The sequence below is a fragment of the Conger conger genome, chromosome 13 (assembly GCF_963514075.1).
Source record: "Conger conger chromosome 13, fConCon1.1, whole genome shotgun sequence".
Classification (NCBI taxonomy): Eukaryota; Metazoa; Chordata; class Actinopteri; order Anguilliformes; family Congridae; genus Conger; species Conger conger.
In genome coordinates, this window is record NC_083772.1 from 30,420,792 (window position 1) to 30,434,018 (window position 13,227).

Consider the following 13,227-nt stretch of genomic DNA (forward strand, 5'->3'; position numbering starts at 1 on the left):
GCACGCGTGGAACAACTCGACTGGCTGTGTGGAACAGAGACGGTGGGAGTTAGCTGTGTAATGGCGGCCTCGGTATTGCTGTCTACGGAGAGCCCGGGACCCACTTTTGCGGTCGGCAATACCAGAGTGTCAGTAGCCCCCGGTAACGGACCAGGGGCAGTGGGACCCGCCTCTTGGAACCGTTCGCTGGACAGGGCTTTGGATGAAGCTGCGGCCACCGGCTGCCTGAACCTCAGCGGCAGGAAACTGAAGGAGTTCCCGAGAAGCGCCGCCAACCACGATCTCTCAGACACTACCCGGGCCGGTATGCAGCGATCTGGGGCGGGGAAAGGGTTGGGATAGCCCGGGACTGGTGGAATAGATTCCCGACACTCTTACTGCGGGGAACGGCATGTTAGATAGCCGGCTTGAAGTGGATGTAGCTTTATGCTGTGATGTGATACGTAAATCGGCCAAGTTGGCTAATGGTCGTTGTGGCGTACAGACCCAAGCTGGTAAACACGAGTGTGAGAGCGGCTGACACATAACACATTTTCGGACTGCACAAAGTTGTCTAACTAGCTTCACTTCCTAGCGAGGTTATGGTTGTTGCAAATAACAAAAAAATAATCAAAACATGCAAATGTGCCATATGTTGGCTTGGTATGATATTCAGTGTATGTGGAAAAGTAATTTTGGGGTCAGAATATCTCACAGGCACTAATTACCAGCACAGTAGAAAGCTTGCAGCATATTAGCGTAACCCGCTAAACCGCCCTTTGTGTACATACTGTCAGAGTACGGGCGCATGGTGAGTCCGTACTGCAAAACGCCGCCGATTTGCTAAAGATGGCAAAGATTGCTATTTATTGGTGTATTGGCCTATTAACATGTCTTTATTGTCTGTGCCGTAAGACTGACAACAGATAGTAGATTTCATGTCACACTAAATACATTTTAATGTGGTTTAAAAACATGGCGGGGTTATAGTGGCAATATTGTATTATTAATTTGTCTTGACATTAACCGTGCGCGCCTGTACGGCAGTACAGATGTTGAGTTACACTGACAAGCCAGGGATTAGGATTTGACACTCCAATACACATTCCTGCATATCTCTCTCTCTCTCTCTCTCTCTCTCTCTCTCTCTCTCTGACACACACACACACACACATTTAGTTATTTGGTGCTGTGTTCTAGTGTATATTTCATATGTTCAGTCTTTTTGCGGGGTTATGGGCATGCTGCCCCTCTACAGTCTGAATGTGGGTCAGTGAAATGAAAGTGTTATATTGATCGCCGATGCAGTACTGACCCCCAGTCCACTGCAACTGTTTCAGTGTCAGCCAGTCTGTCACTTGGTCCAGTGGACAGATCAGCTAGCAGAGTATGGGAAAAGAGAGGGATGAAGAGGGTGGATAGATTTTCAGGAGAGAACTAAAGGAAAGGGAAAGATGAAAAGGGAATCGAGGGAGTAGAATAAATAAATAACTTGAGTCTTATCAGAAAGAAAGGAGGTTATTGGTGGGTTTGATGGGGTTAAACTGCGGTGAAAGATTATCAATGCAAGACTAAGGGGAGAATCTTAGAATGGGGATAATTGGATGAGGAGAGGGATGGATGGTGTTAAAAGAGAGGTGGAGGGATTGTATTAATTGCAGAAAGGTGTGTAAAGAGAGTTACAGAGGGTGAGGGTTGAGCAGTTTCACCCTGTGGGTGGTGCCCTTGTGTTTACCAGTCCACACTGTCACATGAAGGTAATTATGCTCTTTATTATCTGAGCCCAACTGCCAACTGAGTGAGAACGACAGATAGATAGACAGCTCTTTGCACGCTCTCGGACTAGTATACCCAGACTGCACTGAAAACTGCAATTCTTGTTCTGCTACTTAAACAGTCACTGAAGCGAGTTGGAGGTGTCTTTGACAGTGCTTATTCCTGTTGAGGTAGTCTCAATAGAGAACATAGTTTTATCAGGAGGAAAAAAACTACAAAATGGATAAGCACATCCAGCCCACCCCGTATATTTAATCAAGACAACGTAATCTTGTCGTCTTCTTGGCACAATTTTATCAAAACAAGGTAAAAGGCTTAATGAGTCCTTCCCCTTCTCGGCAATTCCTGCCCCCATGGTAGAGTCAGCTTGCAGACTGTCGCGACAGTTTAGAGAGGTTCTTGTCTGCATGCAACCCTGCGAAATTGAGGTGGGTTTAAGCAACACCAGAGAGTTTAACCAAGATCTTCTGGGCTCAGGATCACATGAGAAGCTGGTGTGACTTGGAACGAAAGCAGCCTTATTGGGAAGTATTAGAATGAACAGTACAGTGGAAGTCTGTGTGTGTGTGTGTGTGTGTGTGTGTGTGTGTGTGTGTGTGTGTGTGTGTGTGTGTGTGTATGTATGAATGAGTGCGTGTGTGTGTGTATAATGTGTGTGTGTATGTGTATATGTGTCTGTGTGCATCTGCAATGTGCATATATATTTGAATGCATCTACGTATGTATGTGTGTGTGTGTGTGTGTGAGTGTGTGGTGTGTGTGTGTGTGTGTGTGCATATATATTTGAATGTGTCTGCTTGTGTCTGTGTGCATCTGCAATGTGCATATATGTTTGAATGCGTCTGCGTGTGTACGAGTGTGTGTGTGTGTGTGTATGTGTATGCATGTGTGTTAGATTTTCTTGCTCAGGGCCCTGTGCAGATCACTGTGTTGTCTGTAGTGACGGGAATTGGAGCGCATAGTCATTGCTCTCTGTGTATGTCTGCTTTTCTTCTATTTGCCCCAAAGCAACAGTCCACTCTAAAAGTATCAGAGACCATAGATGGGTGTAAAGATATCAGACCATAGATGGGTGTAAACGTATCAGAGACCATAGATGGGTGTAAAGGTATCAGAGACCATAGAGGGGTGTAAAGGTATCAGAGACCACAGAGCGGTGTAAAAGTATCAGAGACCATAGAGGGGTGTAAAAGTATCAGAGACCATAGAGGGGTGTAAAAGTATCAGAGACTATAGATGGGTGTAAAGATATCAGACCATAGATGGGTGTAAACTTATCAGAGACTATAGATGGGTGTAAAGGTATCAGAGACTATAGAGGGGTGTAAAGGTATCAGAGACTATAGATGGGTGTAAAGGTATCAGAGACTATAGATGGGTGTAAAGGTATCAGAGACCATAGAGGGGTGTAAAAGGTATCAGAGACCGTAGAGGGGTGTAAAGGTATCAGAGACCATAGAGGGGTGTAAAGGTATCAGAGACCATAGATGGGTGTAAAGGTATCAGAGACCATAGATGGGTGTAAAGGTATCAGAGACCATAGATGGATGTGAAGGTATCGGAGACCATAGAGGGTGGATGGATGTGTCTTGCCATGTTTGGGCCACCATCTTGATCACTTAACTTGTGCTTTCATGTTTGGCTTTGGACTTCAACAAAGAGGATATCAAACGATTGCCGGTTCATGGGGACAAATTTACAAGTTAGCAAGTTAGCAACCAGGAAAATCCTATTATATTTACCCATACTTCCCTGTGGTCTCTTTACTGAGCCTTTACAGCGACAAAAAGGTTGATATTTAAATGAATGAACGGCTGCTTCCTTTCTTTTTCCGATGGCAGAAAAAGACAAACGTAACCAGCCCCAGTTCAGAGATGCTTTAGGAGCTCTTGTAGATCTGTTTAAAGGACATGTTTGCCATCACATTCGAGATCACTGAGATGTTTCAGTAAGGTTGGTTCTCTCCTCTCTCTCAATTAGCCTATGCACCGGTCTTTGTTCGCAAAGCAGAAGTGTACAAAACAGGTTTGATGAATCAAAGCGCAGTTCCAGTGCTGTTTCATGTTTGGCAGTGGTTTATTCCCTCCAGCAGAAGTTACAATGCACCCTCCTCCTCTTCAGTACGTACATCTTCGTTGCCCCAGGTCTACTGGCTCAGTGAGCAAGTGTTAGAAATTATTCTGTAGGATTCTGCAAAATTGGGTCATCCCCTCGCACACGCATTTCTAGCCACCCCGCTGCAGTGGGAGATCAGCTCCTCACAACAGCAGCATCTGTGCTGGCTGGATCTCTGAGGGGAGAGCCCCTCCAGGCCGGACTGAGGTGGCTGTATCAGGGTACAGTACCGCTCTGGTGGTGTTCATGCTGACGTCCTCGGACTCTATCCGCTGCGGTTGTATGTTTCAGGGTTCCACGGCGCTCCCATTTTTAGGAGCGTTTGCTCTTGAGAATCGATGTGTGATAACTGGATCTAAATTTGGGTGGACTTTTAGACATTGGGATTCGTTGGTGTGCTCCTAAATTTAAAATGAAAACTTAAGAGCTCGGAAGAAACGTTAGCGTAGAGTCTGTGAGTTTGTTCATATGACCAGGCACATGTATGGCTAGAGCAAGGCCTGTGCACATTTGTATGTAGAATATAACTCTCATATTTCAGAATGCTGTGAGGATGGTGCTTTTATTAAAGATGGATGAAGAAGGCTTCAGAGAACGATTGAGAACAGGACCTTACTTCCTAAATTTGTTCCTGATAAGCAGTTCCATGAGCTTGTTGTGTTTCTGTTTTAGGAATACATTTTAACCCAGTGTGGTTTTGAGAAATTGTTCAGAGTTGTTAGCCCCCGAATAAAATGACAACTTTGTTTGTTGCCAAGCCAACAAGCTATTTCTGTCCTTATCTCATACACAGATGTGCTGTGCGCTGTTACTGCTATGAGTAAACTGGGCTTCCCCTTGTCACGCATACATAAATACTTGCTCATCACCATCGTAAGCCACGTACATCCTCTTTCACTACCTCTGGGCTCTGCAGTGCTCCCATTTTAAGAGCATTTGCTCCTGAGAATTGACGCTTGCTAACTGGAAAAAATATTTTGGAGCACATCTACTTATTGGGATGCATTAGTGTGCCAACATTTTTCAACGTAGAAGCACATGTGCTTCTTCTGGAAAATATGTTAGCATAGCCCCCTGTACCTGCTCCTAGCAGGACTCAGGCTAGCTGCGGTCGCTCCCTTTGCAGCTGTGCTATATGTGCACATGACCATATAAAGAGCAGGGAGGGAAGTTCATAGCTGTGTTTAGCTTCTCCTTTAAGGAGGCCTCCTGGCTGGACTGAGGTGGCTGTATCAGTGTACAGTTCAGCGCTGGTGTTGTTCATGCCGACATCCCCTGACTCTCCCCGCTCCGGTTGTGTGCTTCAGCCGGGGTTCTATGGCGCTCCCATTTTAGGAGCATTTGCTCTGTGATGTGTGCTAACTGGAGAGAGAGGGCAGAGGGGGAGCACAGACAGGCGGAGAGGGGCATTGTGCTGCTCTCACTAGATGAAGGAGGCAGTGGGAGGAGGCAAGGAAAGCGGGATTTAAAGGAAGAGAAAAGCAGAGGAGTGAAGAGGAGAGCTGAGCTCTGCAGAGGGGACTCTCGCTCTTGGGGGACTCTGTTGGAGAGAGCCGCGCTGGGCTCCGATCGCTGAGGCCTGCCCTGGTGTGTAGTGTGTGTGTTTGCCAGCCTATCTGCCTGTGTTTGTGTCAGCGTCTCAGCTTCCCTGGTTCTGCAGTGAATATGGGTCTTCTGTTGTGTTTATCACAAAGGCCCTTTGTCTGCTGGGGCTGCTCCTCTCTCAGGTGTCTGTCTTAATGTCTGATGTGTGTATATGTGTGTGTGTGTATGCGTGTTTGTGTGTGTGTGTGTGTGTGTGTGTGTATGCGCAGGGCTGTGCGTGCATATGCATATGTGTGTGTGTGTATGTATGTGTGCATATGTGCGTGGGTGCATATGTGTATGTATGTATATGTGTATGTGTGTATGTGTGTGTGTGTGCGTGTGTGCGTGTGTGTGTGTGTGTGTGTGTGTGTGTGTGTGTGTGTGTGTGTGTGTGTGCGCCGGTGTGCGTGGGTGTCCAGCGGATGAGGTAGACGACTCTGTTAGCAGCCCTTCCTGCATCCCGGATCTCACTCACAGCTGCAGGGATAAATATAGGCAGGAGCTGGAAAAGCCATCGCTGTGCACCGCATTCACACACACACTCACACACTCACACACACACACACACGCTCACATACACACACACGCTCACATACACACACACACACACACACACTCACACACACGCTCACATACACACATACACACACACACACACACACACATCCACACACGCTCACATACATACACACACACATCCACACCCACATACACACACGCGCCAACACTCTTGTTTAACCTCCCACACAAACAAACACACGGCCACTTGCAACTACAGATGAATACACTGGCACTGAAATATGCACAAGAACTCGCAAGCATTCATTTAGCACATACCATAACACTGTCATATGCACAGACATGAGCTCTGAGAAATGTTTGGATTTCAGTGGTATTTACATGCAAATACATTACACGGTACATATGTATGTGTGTATGTACTGTGTTTTTGTATCACTTCAGTTATGCAGATGATTACTCCATAAGGACGACATGCTGGGAACACTAGACGTGTTATCGGAGACGTATGAAACACACATGCGCGTGTTATCGCGTGAGTCTCCTCGGTTGCGTGTTGCGTGTCACCGCGCTGTGAGCCTCTGCGTGTCAGATGCAGCACAGACGCACTTTCACATGCTAAAGCCCCGGCTGGCGGCCGTCCAGACTGGGCCAGCTGTGCGCTGTGCCACGCCGCTCTGTGTGAGCGGGCAGATAAACATCACATGGTCCTCACGCCCTGCAACAGGCTCTACCACGAGCTCGAGGAGGAAAAAAAGGGGGAAGTGCTTTAGAGAGCGTTACTGCTCGACCCGGCGTGGAAAACGCAGCGGAAACGCTCTGACGTCCCATTAACCGTGAAGTATCAACCGAGTCTGGAGGGGGTGACCTCTCCAACTGCTCAAACTTTGTGTAAATGTTCTTTATATGTTCAACTGAGAACATGCTGAACATTAGCCTCATTGGAATTGTCATTCAAGAGATACTGACCCAGAAAGTGACTCTCGAGTGGAAATTGTGGGCGTTGTGTCGATTTTGGAGCGTCATAACTTTGGCATTAAAGCAGGGAAAAGCCTAACAACGTGCAGTCTGACACAATTTTGTCTGCTTTCTGATTATGAACTCTCATTTTCATCGTACTGCTCAGAAAAAAGGTCATTATCAAACTGAGTTTGAGGTTTAAATGAGGGGAAGGCCTTGGCTTGTGCCGGGAAGGTGGATCCTTGTTTCCCGTAGGCTCTTGGTGCAGTATCTCTCCACAGTGTGTCCTTCAGAGCCGCATCTCAGCAGCTGTGTCTGTGGGACTGGGCTGGCTGTTAGCACTCAGGGGCTCAGAGCAGTGGAATAGGGGGCTGTGTCTCTGGGACTGCGTGTACAGGTCTGTTAGCGCTCAGGGGCTCAGAGGAAGCAGCTGTAGCTCAGAGACGCTGTGCGTTATTTATACACGGCCCTAAAGAGCCGCGCACTCCGCCCGGGGTGTGAGGGGAACAGCGCCCCCGCTTTCTCTGAACTTTCTGTTCTAATCGCCAGATATTTATAGCCGTGTGTGTTTATTTGTAGCTGTATTTATAGTGTGTTTATGCATGTGTGTGGCCGTGTGTGTGCGTGCATCTGTGTGCGTGCGTGTGTGTGCGCGTGTGCACATGCATGTGTTTGTACTTGTATGTGCGTGTGTGTGCGTGCGTGCATGTCTGTAAGCATGTAAGTGTGCGTGTGTGTGTGCGTGCGAGTTCACGTGCGCGTGCGCCTTCACGTGCGCATGTGTGTGTGTGTGTGTGTGTGTAAGCGCTTGTGTGTGTGCGTGCATGTGTATAAATGCGTGCGACCGTGCTCCTGCAGGCCTGTGTGTCTGTGAGTGAGTCTGTACCCGTTCCTCATCACCATGCACAGGACACACTCCGAGGTGAGAGGCCTCTCTCTAACCTGCTGAAATGGGCACTCACTGCACATGAACACACGCTGTGTGCTGAATGCAGATCCCCGTAGCTCTGCACCCCGTAGCGCACCAGGGCTGAGTTACAGCGCAGCCAGCCCTGCTGCTGGGGCAGGCCTCGGTCACAAACACGCAAGCAGCACCACGTCAACTTGCTGTGGGAGGTCAACGCTCTGCCCTCAAGTGACTACATGTCCCAGGTGTCCTGTCGCATGTTTTTGTTTCTGTCTGAAGTAATATACTATAGGTGTTTGATAGCTATGCAAACTTAAAGTGTGCAACAGAAACACACGGAGCTGTGTACATATTAATTTAACACTCTAAAAAGCATTAATACTGGGTGTCTCGGTGGCGCAGCCTGTAGAGCACTGACCGCATGCTCATTGCGAGCCGCGACGTCGGCGGTTCGAATCCGACCGTCTGACATTTGTTGCATGACTTTCCCTCTCTCTCGCTCCCATTCTTCCTGTCTCTCCATACTATACTGTCCAATAAAGCTGAAAAAGGCCTAAAAACAAAACCATTAATACAAAATACACTCACTGAGCACTTTATTAGGAACATTTTTACTTTATTACACCTTATTCATACGATTAACTAATTGGCCAATCATGTGGCAGCAGTGCAATGCATACAGTCATGTAGATACGGGTCAGGAGCTTCAGTTAATGTTCACATCAACCATCAGAATGGGGGAAAAAATGTGATCTAAGTGACTTTTACCGTGGAATGATTGTTGATGGCAGACAGGGTGGTTTGAGTATCTCAGAAACTGCTGATCTCCTGGGCTACATATCCACTTCCATAAATAAGACACAAATAAAGACTTCCATAAATAAAGTTACAGTGAATCCAAGCTAGGCTTGTCACAGCCAGACCCAGTTCTGACCAGGTACTAGTTTTGCAGGGTTCTGTCATGGTGTCTGACCCGTCCCCTCTCTGCAGACCTGTCCCGGAACCGGCTGCCGGACCTCCCTGTGGAGGTGTGCATGTTCGTGGCTCTGGAGAACCTCAACCTGTACCAGAACTGCCTGCGCTCCCTACCCGAGAGTCTGCTCAACCTGCAGGCCTTGACGTACCTCAACATCAGGTAACACACACTCTCCCTGTCTCATACACAGTATCACTGCACACACTCTCACTGTCTCATACACAGTATCACTGCACACACGAGCACACACACACTCACACAGTATCACTGCACACACGAGCACACACACACTCACACAGTATCACTGCACACACGAGCACACACACTCACTCAGTATCACTGCACACACGAGCACACACACTCACTCAGTATCACTGCACACACGAGCACACACACACACTCACACAGTATCACTGCACACACGAGCACATACACAGTATCACTGCACACACGAGCACACACTCACACAGTATCACTGCACACACGAGCACAGTATCACTGCACACACGAGCACACACACACTCACACAGTATCACTGCACACACGAGCACATACACAGTATCACTGCACACACGAGCACACACTCACACAGTATCACTGCACACACTCTCACACTCAACATCAGGTAATACACACTCTCACACTCAACATCAGGTAACACACACTCTCACTGTCTTATACACAGTATCACTGCATACACAAGCACACACACTCACACAGTATCACTGCACACACGAGCACACACACTCACACGGTATAATTGAGCACACACCTGCACACTCTGACACAGGATCACTGAACACACATACACATATATAATTCCCTCTCTGTCCCTCCCTCTCTCTCTTACGCATATATAATTCCCTGTCTCTCTCTATCCCTCCCTCTCCAGTCGGAACCAGCTGACCACCCTTCCCGCCCCAGTCTGCAGTCTGCCTCTCAAGGTTCTGATCGCCTGCAACAACAAGCTGGTGTCTCTGCCTGAGGAACTGGGCCAGCTGAGGCAGCTCACTGAGCTGGTGAGTCAGCCGCACTGAGGATACACATGCAGTCTCCTGACACTGGCCTGACACTGGCCTGACACTGGCCTGACACTGGCCTGACACTGGCCTGACACTGGCCTGACACTACTAATCTTGTACTGTTATACTATACTGAGGATACACTGTACTATTCTGAGGATGTGTCATACTGGATGTAAATGCACCACTCTTCCTCTCTCCTCTTCCTCTTCCTCTCTCCTCTCTGCCAGGACGTGAGCTGCAATGAAATCCAGACGCTGCCTGCCCAGGTGGGCCGACTGGAGGTGCTGCGGGACCTCAACATCCGCAGAAATCACCTGGTGCGCCTGCCTTCAGGTTAGCACATTCACCTCAGTGTATGCCCCTGGGGGCCCTCCACAGTGACCTCTAAGCCCTGGAGCTCAGAGTGAGGTCTTTCACTTCAGGACAGTTCATGATAGCATGGGAGTGACAGGAACAGGAATCCTAAAAAGTGGTACTTGCCATGAATCGTCACTAACTAGCCACTGCTACCCTTGCCTTCGCCAGAGGGAGGCACAGCCCATTCTTTTGTAAAGATGTTGGGGGTATTGAGAGGCGCGTTTGGCTAACGTGCTGTCAGTCCTGTATTGGCTCCCGAGCATGTCAGTCCTGCTGTGGTCTGAGTGATCGTTCAGCAGGGTGTTTCTCGCCTCAGTGTGCAACAGTGACACCTGTGGTCAGCTGAAGAATTACAGTCTGAACATGAGGCCCAGGAACTGCAGCATGGAAAGAGTTAAGAAGGGAATAAGGGGTGTGTCTGTGCACTCCAAATTTGATCTTTTGTGATAGAACAGGAGAAAGAATACATATAGGCGTTGAAAATTTGGAGAGAAAAATAAAAATTAGAAATACTGGTTGCAAAACAAAATGCAATTCATGTGCAATCAGATTAACCAATCATAACCAGTTACTGTGAATGCATTCTCAGCAAGGTTGTTATTATTGGCCAGTCAGGAGCTTCCTGTTATCTGATTTCCATGGTTTGTAAATGCTATATCCAGCAGGGCTGAATTAAATAGCAGTCAGGAAAGCCCTAAATGATTATGTATTCACATGTTTTCACACAGAGCTGGCAGAACTCCCCCTGGTGCGTCTGGATTTCTCCTGTAACAAGGTGACGTCCATTCCAGTGTGTTACCGCAACCTGCGTCACCTTCAAAGCATCGTATTGGACAACAACCCCCTACAGAGCCCACCGGCACAGGTAACGTGCGCACGCACACACACACACACACACATGCACCCAGAGTAGTGTTGTATGTGTGTGTATCAGACATACTGGGATGAGTGAACCATGCCTGAATAAGCAAAATGCTCTGCCAAGGAAAGTGTGCTGTATCCAAGTGAATAGTGCTGTTTCCAAGGAAAACTAAATGGTACTTAATCCATAGGAGAAGTGGGTCTAATGGGGTGTTAATATTTGTTCGTATCTGTCTGTCTGTCTCTCTCTCTCTCTCAGATTTGTATAAAGGGGAAGATTCACATATTTAAGTATCTGAATATGGAGGCATGTAAGACTACGCCGGAACTGCCAGACTTTGACAGGAGACCACTGGCCTTCGGATCCTGGTAAGAAGAAAATCGGCGCATAGACACACACACACACACACACACACACACCCCACACACACACCTCACACGCCCCCACACACCCCACACACACACACACACACACACAGAGTGTGGATGGTGCAGTGAGGTGCATCTCTCTCTCTCTCTCTCTCTCTCATTCACTCACTCTCTTCCCCTCTCTCTCCCCCCTCTCTCTCGCTCTCTCGCTCTCTCTCTCCCCCCTCTCTCTCTCTCTCTCTCTCTCTCTCTCTCTCTCTCTCTCTCTCTCTCTCTCTCTCTCTCTCTCTCTCTCTCTCTCTTTCTCTCTCAGTGTGGAGGACTTGTATCCTGGGCGCCCGTATGGAGCTCTGGACTCTGGCTTTAACAGTGTGGACAGTGGGGACAAGAGGTGGTCAGGCAACGAGGTGAATTCTCTTGTAGACTGTAACCTGTAGCATGTAGCCTCTAGACCAGGGGTCCGCAACCCTGGTCCTGGAGAGCCGCAGGGTGTGCTGGCTTTCGTCTCCACCTTAAAATAAGCAACCGATTCAGACCCAAGAAACCAGGGGAGGTGAGTTAACTGTGTAATCAACGACTTTCATTGATCAATTAATGCCAAGTAACAACAAAAGCCAGCCGGCTCTCCAGGACCAGGGTTGCCGACCCTGCTCTAGACTATTGCCTGTAGCATGTAGAGAGCAGTAGCCCCTATCTCAGCCTCTGTAACCAGCGAGGCAGGAGCTCACAGGCCCTGCACCAACATGCACTGCACTACAGTTATTCACTCATCTGGTCTCCTTCTCTCCCCATCTCCCTTCTCCTCCTCTCCTCCTCCCTCTCCCCCTCTCCCCCTCTCCCCCTCTCCTCCTCTCCTCCTCCCTCCTCCCTTCTCCCCATCTCCCCATCTCCTCTCTCCCTCCCTCTCTCTCCAGCCCTCAGAGGAACTGTGTGAGTTGCCGCTCCGCGTGGCGGAGATCACCAAGGAGCAGCGGCAGAGGAGGGAGAGGGGGCGGGAGGAGAGCGAGTGGCAGCCCTCGTGGCCAATGGCACGGGTGAGAGCAACAGGGAGGGGCGGAGTCTGTGTGTGTGCCCCGCCTCCAGTTCCTTAAAGGAAAGCACTGGAAAAACACACATACACAGAGATAATTCAATCCGCATGCTTAGATACCTTTTAAAATGAATGTGTATGGGTGACGACATGGCTCAGGCAGTAAGAGCAGTCGTCTGGCAGTCGGAGGGTTGCCGGTTCGATCCCCCGCCCGGGCTGTGTCGAAGTGTCCATGAGCAAGACACCTAACCCCCAAATGCTCCTGACGAGCTGGTCGGCGTCTTGCATGGCAGCCAATCGCCGTTGGTGTGTGAGTGTGTGTATGAATGGATGAATGAGAAGCATCAATTGTACAGCGCTTTGGATAAAGGCGCTATATAAATGACAACCATTTACCATTTACCATTTACCATAGGCTAAGTATTTTTTTCAATTTAAAACCCCTGGTCACATTTGATGCCTTTGTATTCAGATTCCCTTTCATCTCTACTGACTCATCGCTGCTCCCTGTTACACCCTTTTTGAATGGCATAAAATGGATGTAATGAATGAGTGGGCTTAGCCTCACTAATAAAGGCATTGCCGTCAGCACACAGGATGAAACAGCTCTGCAGGTGAGATAGGGTTTGTGCGAATGGGGCAGCTGTGTGTCTGTCCCAGTGCTGGTTTCTCATAGTGTCTGCCTGTCCCCCCCCAGCGGAGACGGACCTGGAGCAGATCGACTTCATCGACAGCTGTACGACCGAGGAGGAGGAGGAGGACGGGC

General features: G+C 48.6%; 1 protein-coding gene across 1 annotated transcript in view; it reads left to right on the forward strand.

Annotated features, from left to right (window-relative positions):
- Window positions 1-13,227, forward strand: part of lrch3 (leucine-rich repeats and calponin homology (CH) domain containing 3) — a 26,449-nt gene continuing 13,222 nt past the window's right edge. Inside the window, 10 exon segments of the mRNA XM_061218045.1 lie at window positions 1-304; window positions 8,834-8,978; window positions 9,712-9,838; window positions 10,072-10,177; window positions 10,930-11,066; window positions 11,322-11,431; window positions 11,745-11,838; window positions 12,346-12,430; window positions 12,433-12,465; window positions 13,159-13,227. The exon segment at window positions 13,159-13,227 is cut by the window's right edge and continues 74 nt beyond it. Of these exon segments, the coding sequence (XP_061074029.1) occupies window positions 61-304; window positions 8,834-8,978; window positions 9,712-9,838; window positions 10,072-10,177; window positions 10,930-11,066; window positions 11,322-11,431; window positions 11,745-11,838; window positions 12,346-12,430; window positions 12,433-12,465; window positions 13,159-13,227 (1,150 nt within the window). The 5' untranslated portion in view covers window positions 1-60.